This window comes from Sipha flava, unplaced genomic scaffold (genome assembly GCF_003268045.1).
Source record: "Sipha flava isolate LNK unplaced genomic scaffold, YSA_version1 77_pilon_pilon, whole genome shotgun sequence".
NCBI lineage: Eukaryota > Metazoa > Arthropoda > Insecta > Hemiptera > Aphididae > Sipha > Sipha flava.
Genome location: NW_020273617.1, coordinates 1,458,229 through 1,465,953, shown reverse-complemented (window position 1 = coordinate 1,465,953; position 7,725 = coordinate 1,458,229). Strand labels below are relative to the sequence as shown.

The following is a 7,725-nucleotide window of genomic DNA, read 5'->3' as shown; positions in this document are numbered from 1 at the left end:
TTTTTTGTACTATGTATTAATTACTTAAATAATAATCATACAATTTTTGATAAAAAATCATATTTTTATTTTTTAAAAACTTGTTTGATAATTTGTGTTATTTACAAATTTTCATTTCTAACCAATATTTTCAGATGATTTTAAACCTGCAAGTGTAGATATAAATAAACCAGCTAGTGTTGATATTAGTTCATCAAATCGTGAAGTCACAGTTACTGTACCTAACTTTGACGGTGCTGGTACTGCACATACTGTATATAAAGGGTCACACAAAGATTACACAAAAGAATGTGTTCTTATTATAGACCATACGACTGGAGAAATTACATTAGAAAAACTTACTACTAATGTACAACTCAAATCAACTAGGTAATTATCATTTAATTTTTTTAAAAGTGTAATATACTATAACTTATATGAATTTACAAAATGTACAGAAATGCAGTCGAAAAACCACAAAAATCTATATTACCGAATAATCCAGTTTTGTCAGAAAAAAATAGGACAGCTACTGTAGATAAAAGATTAAAAGGGAAAGTTCAACAAAAAAAACAAGTTAAAAAGTCTCCCATGAAAGCTCCTCTGTCACCTAAATTGGCAAATTTATCACCACCAAATGCTCAACATATGAATAAATCACCACAATTTTTTATGTAATTATGATAAGCATATTATGTTAATTTTTTTTAACATCAGTAATATTTTAATAAATATAAAGTTATCAAACTTCATTTAATATTTATTTAATTAATTAAAAATATTGTTTTGTTACAGGTCGGAATCTCCAATGTCTTCCAGTCTTCCGTTACTGAATGATGATGATTGCTCAATGACTGGGTTTGATTCCCAAGCACATCCCAGTTTTTCATTGTCTGATATAAAAACGGAAATTAAAACAGAAAGTAAAACAGAAGTAAGTTTTTATTATACTGTTTTTATTTTTCATAGGCTAACTTATCCAATAATATGTTTTATTTTTTACAAATAATTTTTTCTTATTTTTCTTTAAAAAAAAAAAATATTAGTTGAAAAATATATTTTTTATTAGTTAATATAGCTTAATGCTTATATATTTTCTCCAAAATTAGTTTTAATGGAATTTTTCATGATTTATTAACTTAAAAATCTTTAAACTCACTTTAAATTGTAAAAAAGTATTATTAATCATTGGGTTTTACAAATTAAAATGTTATGATACTTAACAATTAAATATAATTAATTATTAAAAGAAAAAAATATTTGTCTTTTTTATATTATTTTATTTACTGTTTATTAACATTCATAATTTATCAAAGTATTGCAATTTTATATATTAAAATTAAAATATAATTTTTATGAGTGTTAATGATATTGGTATAGGCTAAATAAATCTTAGTATAATATTAACAACAAGAAAAATAAATTGAATTGTTAAATAATTTTATATATATATATATATTTTTTTTTATTATAAAAAATGTTTACTACTGTAATAACTCGTATCATCTAAAATATACTTAGCATTTTTTTTATCATTAATTAATAAGTTTGTATAATAAGAATATATCAAGTAAATAATCTATGTTAATGATGTATTTAATTATTATGAAATATTTTGAGTAGTATTCCTTACTATATTATAAACTATTACCATTTAAAATTATGTTTAATTTGTTAAAATACATAATAAGTTTTTAACAACCAATACTTGATTTAATCCATTATTTATGTACAATCAATTTTTATATTAACATAAAATTTAATTTAAGAATATTACATTTAAATGCAACTAAAAAAGTGTAATAAAAAACAATATAACTTAAATTTTTAAAATGCATCTACAATTTTTAGAAACATAATTTTAAATAACTTTGAATGTTGTATTCATAATTTTATTCCTTAAAATGATTTGTCTCTTAAATATTTATGATTTTAGTCATTATAACCAATAATTCATATTCTATTTTATTGTATTGTTAAAATTAGTTATAATAAAAGTACTTATGGCACTAATGAAAGGAAGAATCAAATTTTATTTTATTTAATCTTATCCTTTATTATAATTATGTTATAACGTAGATCATATATTATTCAGTTAGGTTAAAAAAAATGTAAATCATGTATTAAGCAAATTTCTAATAAACAGTTCAATAATTATACTTAGCCATCATTAATTACCAATACACTATATAATTGATTTATTCATTAATGATATATTTTTTATAAATTGGAAAATTTATAAACAAAATTTCAATATTACACATTTTTAATATATACTTTTTTTAATTTTACAGTCCTATGATGAATTAGTCCCTGCTGCTAGAAGTTTAGAACTTAGTGAATCTTCTAGTGATTCAGGATCAAGTAGTTCATCTGACAGTGATAGTGATGACTCAACAACACCTCCTCCTTCTCAAAAGAATGTAGAAAAACATCCTTCACCTCTTTTTAATTCTCCAAACACAAATGGTATTTATAAACAACAAATATTCATTTTAAATGAATTAATTTATGATTATTGTTTTACTTTAGGCTTTAAAGATTGTGTTGTAGATCCAGGACGTATTTTAGATGAAGATCTTCAACTTTCCGAAACGGATTCAGACTGACTGCCATTTTGCAGCGATATTATAAAATACCAAATACCCCAAATCGAAGCCGTTCAGTCGTGCGTCAACAATAAAACAATTTCTTATAATTATGTATTTTTAAACCTACTTAAACCTCTTTTGATTAAAAATAAAAATAATTACAAAAATGTATTTTATTTTGTGTAAGGCAAACAAATCAACAAGAATAACTTGTATATAAATTACAAAAAAAATTTCATTTGGCTAACAAAACAAGTTTACTAAAGAGTTTGCATACATTAAAGGCTTCACTGGTGGATGTGGTACAGCTGTATAAGTAGTAAACTTTGGCTTAAGACAATGTCCTTCAAGTGTGATAAAAGCTCCTTTGTTACCCATTGTATCACAATAATTTGGAGCAGAAAACACAGTTATACATTTGGAATCATGTGCTTCTTCATACCCGTTAGCTTTAACTTCATGACTACGAATAATGTAATCCAAGTTGTTCAGTTCGATAAATTTTTTGGTGACATCTGGCCCAAATTGTACTCCAACACCACGTTTACTCGAAGAACGTCCTGGAGCGTCTTGAGGATCTGACCATAATATATCACACATTAGTCCTTCTTCTGGTGGTTGCCTATTTCGGTAAATATTTTCAATATCTTTCAATGTAACATCATCTTTTGAAAACAAACCACCATGCATAACTAAGACACGTTTGTTGATGCAATGTGCAAGTGGAAGCCAATTATATACTTCTGTAAAGAGGTTAGCCATTTCAACTGAATATTTAGACTTAACTTCACCTTCAAATCCATACATTCTATTCATAGTTACACTTTCATGGTTTCCACGAGACATAAAGAATTTATCAGGGAAAAGAAGTTTAAATCCAAACAAAGTAAAAATACATTCAACTGAAAATGATCCTCGATCAACAAAATCACCATTGAACAAATATGGATTTGTGTCTGAAGGTAATCCATTCAATTCAAATATATTCAATAAATCATAATATTGACCATGAATATCGCCACACACAGTAAATTTCTCATCAGCCTTAATGTTTATATGAACGAGAGTAGGTTGTTTTTCTAAATATTTTTTAACATCTAACAATATTTTGTAGGCATATTTTTTATGTAACTTACCCTGTTCTCTGTAAGTTTTAATAAGTTCCTTCATGAAATCTAGAGTGACTTTATCATTCTCTAAACATGGACCATTATAATCATCTTCAATGGACATAGATTCAATATCTATTTGTTCTGAAACGCTTTTAGAGTCTTCTACAGATATAGCTTTTTCAAAGGCCAGTCTTTTAACCATTTTATTACATTCCGTATATTTACGATTAGCATCCTTGTCGTTGGGTAACGCCTTTACAACCACTTCATAATCTCTCAATGCTTCCTTAAATTTACCAAGTGACATGTACGCTGTTGCTCTTCGATAATATCCTTTTAAGTATTTGGGATCAAGTTGTATAGCTTTAGATGCATCAGCTAAGGCGTAACCGTATGCTTCAGTCTTGGAATGAGCAAAGCTACGATTTGCATAATAAGCCGCAAAGTTTTGCGGTTTTGTAGATGAACTTTCACACATTGTAATAGCTTTAGAGTAACAATCAATAGCTTCAGCATAACGTTTAGCAGAAAAATGAATATTCGCTTCTTCTTTCATTCGTTCAGCATGGGTAATATCCGCTTCGCGGTAATCCAACTTGCACTCGCCGTTCATTGCAATAACACTCAAATACAAGCAATAAAATTAAAAGGAACAAATTAACAATTAAAAATCAAATAATGAGATTTAATAAATTAAAAAAATATTACGAACAAACGTTAACTTGGTAATGTGACAATTGGTAATTACTTATTTTAAGCAAGAATAAAATTATATTTTGTTTATTTATTAAAAAAAAATAAAAATTACAGTGTGTTCGTGATAAACACGTGAAGTGAAGTATACTTATCAAATTATTAAATAAAACGGATAATTCATATTACCTACTTATATTTATTTTATAAAAATAATTTAAAAAATTTATAAAATTAAATTATTTAAAACAAGCATTAATTTTAAGGAAATATACTTTGAGTATAATTTTTTAGATTTCAAAATTTAAATTTCAAATTAGGTTGGCAATTTAACAAATGATTTCTATGATAAATAGTGAAGAACACGTGATAAATTGATAGTAAAATATCTTATCACTAGAGTCTGAAATTATTTTTTTAAATTAATTTTTACAATTTAAATTGTAATAATTTAATAATTTATTGAATACATGGTTGAAGCTATAATTCAATTGAATGCAAAATAGAATTTTCAAGTATGACTGAAACATTTAAAATGTTAAAAGAACAATCTCAAATAAGGAAAAAATTATTGGCTAAAATGGTAAAGAATTATAAATGTAAATTTACAGTTCTTAAATTTATATTTCAATTATAAATTATACTTTGTTTACAGTTAGGTTTTTCAGACGTTCAACAACTTCGTCGTGCATTGAACACACACAAGGAACAAACAACCATGAATTCATTTCGTATAAATAAAATTGATATTCAACCAAAAAGTCCAGAACATACATACAATGATTCATCAACATTTCTCAAAGGTACACAATCATCTAATCCACACAATGACTATTGTCAACATTTTGTTGATACTGGTCAACGTCCTCAAAATTTTATTAGAGATGTTGGTCTTACTGACCGATTTGAAGAATACCCTAAACTCAGAGAATTAATTCGTTTGAAGGTAAATTTATTATTTGTTTTAAATAGTTATTTAAAAAAAAAAAAATTGTATGTTATAAAATATGAATTTAATTATGTATTTATTACCTAAATAGTTTATATTAGTTTACAAATTTACACCATGAAATGTATTAATAATAATGCTTTAAAACAGTTACAATTAGTTTTTGATTATTATTTTAACTATTTATCCTTCTTTTAACTTAATATTTAGCGTTCAATATAATTATTTTTAAACTCTTTTACTTTATGTTTTATATGTATCTATAGGATGAACTGATACAACAAACTGCTACTCCTCCAATGTTTCTGAAATGTGACCTTAGTACATACAATTTAAAATCATTAAATATTAAATTTGATGTCATCCTTGTTGAACCTCCACTTGAAGAATATCAAAGAACCTTTGGTGTAACCAATACAAAATTATGGAATTGGAAACAAGTAAGTTTTTTAACATTTATATAACAAAATTAAACTTCCGTTTTACAGTTACTTCTATGTAATGGTAATTTTTTTTGGTCCATTAAGTGTTATGAGAAATATACATAAATACCTTTATATAACGAGTATTCTAATTAACTGTCAAAATTTAAAAATGTATCTTATGAAAAATGGAAAAATGTTAAATTATTTTTGACATTTTTTTTTTTTTATCTCAATGAGCATTTATGATGTATTATTATTTTATGTACACATTTTTAAGTTTTTATATTTTTTTACAGATAATGGACCTAGAATTGGGTGAATTAGCTGCAAATCGTAGTTTTATTTTTCTCTGGTGTGGTTCATCTGATGGGTTGGATAAAGGTCGTGATTGTTTACGACGTTGGGGTTTTAGACGATGTGAAGATATTTGTTGGATCCGAACAAATTCTAAAAATCCTGGACATTCAAAAAATTTAGAACCAAATGCTGTTTTTCAACGCACTAAGGTTGTTTATTAGTTGTTAATATCATTGTTCTATTATATATTATCCAATTCTATTATTTCAGGAACATTGTTTAATGGGCATTAAAGGAACAGTTCGCAGATCTACAGATGGAGATTATATTCATGCTAATGTTGATATTGATTTAATAATTAGTGAAGAAAATAAACATGGTTCAATTGAAAAACCTGTTGAAATATTTCATATCATTGAACACTTTTGTCTTGGAAAAAGAAGGTATTGCATTACACCAATATTTGTTTGGCAGTTGTGCTGTTTTACATTTTATGTTTATTTAATTTTTTTTTTTTTTAGATTACATTTGTTTGGTCGTGACAGTACTATTCGTCCAGGATGGTTAACTTTAGGAAATGAATTAACTAATTCTAATTTCAACACTGATATGTATAATGGATATTTTAGCAAAGGTCAATTAACAACTGGATGTACTGATCGTATTGAAGTACTCAGACCAAAATCTCCTCCGCCTAAATGTAAAATACCAATAGGAATAAGAAAGGGAATAGCTTGTATAAATAGGAGTAGAGGAAGAATGTAAATTTTATTTTATTTTATACCAACAAAGACTGAGCTGTTCTATTTTTTGTAATGTTACAATATTATTTAATAAATAACAATTTGTCAATATATATTTTATTATTCGTGTTAGTTTAATTTAAGGTTTTCTTCAGACATAAAACAGTTACAGTATAGTAGCATTACAGGCCATTTAAGCCCTTTTTTGCTATTTGCCCTTTGCTTAGAAGTTACTTAATGTACCTAAATAAATAATTTAGATAATACAATTTTAATTTCTAAACAAACCAATTTTTATCATCAAACTTATTCTTGTTTTTTATTTTGCTCTAATATACATATTGCAATCAAAATGTATAATTAATAAATCACTATTTAAACTATTAGTTACTTTATTACAATACAGTAGAGCTCTTAATACACGTGTAAAATTCAAAATAAAAACGTATATCCTTAACTTAATACTGTACTAATAATATTTTATTAAAACTTCAAGTGTATAACATAAAATTACTAATTTTCATCATTATAAAAATGGATTTATACTTGGATAAACACGTATTTCACGTGTACACGTGAATTCCGTGACACGTGTTTTAAGAGCTCTACAATACAGTATCACTCGAAATAAATTGTACTTCAATGTCATGTCATAGAAGAGTCTGAATAAATATTATGACCAAATCTTTATTCTTGTGACAATTTTTTTAATTAATCAGTACATTTGTGTATGTAGAAATAAGTTTCATTTACTTTTGGTCTTTAATAAAATAAGCATACTACTTAATAGTACTTAAGCAGTGCATTTTATAAGGAATTTTCACTGGGTGACAAAAAATATTTTTCTCAAAATGTCAATGTAATATCATAGTACGATTATAGTATTACACGTTTGTTACGCATTATTAATCTTTCAAAATATTGTCGATAGAGTAT

At 25.4% G+C, this 7,725-nt stretch overlaps 3 protein-coding genes across 4 annotated transcripts; 2 read left to right on the top strand and 1 right to left on the bottom strand.

The window, feature by feature from the left end:
* Positions 1 to 134: 134 nt before the first annotated feature.
* Positions 135 to 2,711, top strand: LOC112692875 (ELL-associated factor 2; the record flags this gene model as incomplete). Of its 2 annotated transcripts, none has more annotated exon segments than XM_025567691.1 (5): positions 135 to 369; positions 438 to 653; positions 775 to 913; positions 2,274 to 2,448; positions 2,521 to 2,711. In XM_025567691.1, coding segments are annotated over 5 exon segments (833 nt in total), but the record flags the coding sequence as incomplete, so codon positions are not given.
* Positions 2,712 to 2,725: 14 nt separating this feature from the next.
* On the bottom strand, positions 2,726 to 4,454 carry LOC112692874 (serine/threonine-protein phosphatase 5). The gene has a single exon (XM_025567689.1). The coding sequence runs from the start codon at positions 4,293 to 4,295 to the stop codon at positions 2,814 to 2,816; it is 1,482 nt and encodes a 493-aa protein (XP_025423474.1). The 5' UTR covers positions 4,296 to 4,454; the 3' UTR covers positions 2,726 to 2,813.
* A 328-nt stretch (positions 4,455 to 4,782) lies between these two features.
* On the top strand, positions 4,783 to 6,909 carry LOC112692873 (N6-adenosine-methyltransferase non-catalytic subunit). Its single transcript, XM_025567688.1, has 6 exons — positions 4,783 to 4,958; positions 5,031 to 5,321; positions 5,591 to 5,764; positions 6,046 to 6,255; positions 6,317 to 6,489; positions 6,568 to 6,909. The coding sequence occupies exons 1-6, from the start codon at positions 4,893 to 4,895 to the stop codon at positions 6,809 to 6,811; spliced, it is 1,158 nt and encodes a 385-aa protein (XP_025423473.1). The 5' UTR covers positions 4,783 to 4,892; the 3' UTR covers positions 6,812 to 6,909.
* The last annotated feature ends 816 nt before the right edge of the window (positions 6,910 to 7,725 follow it).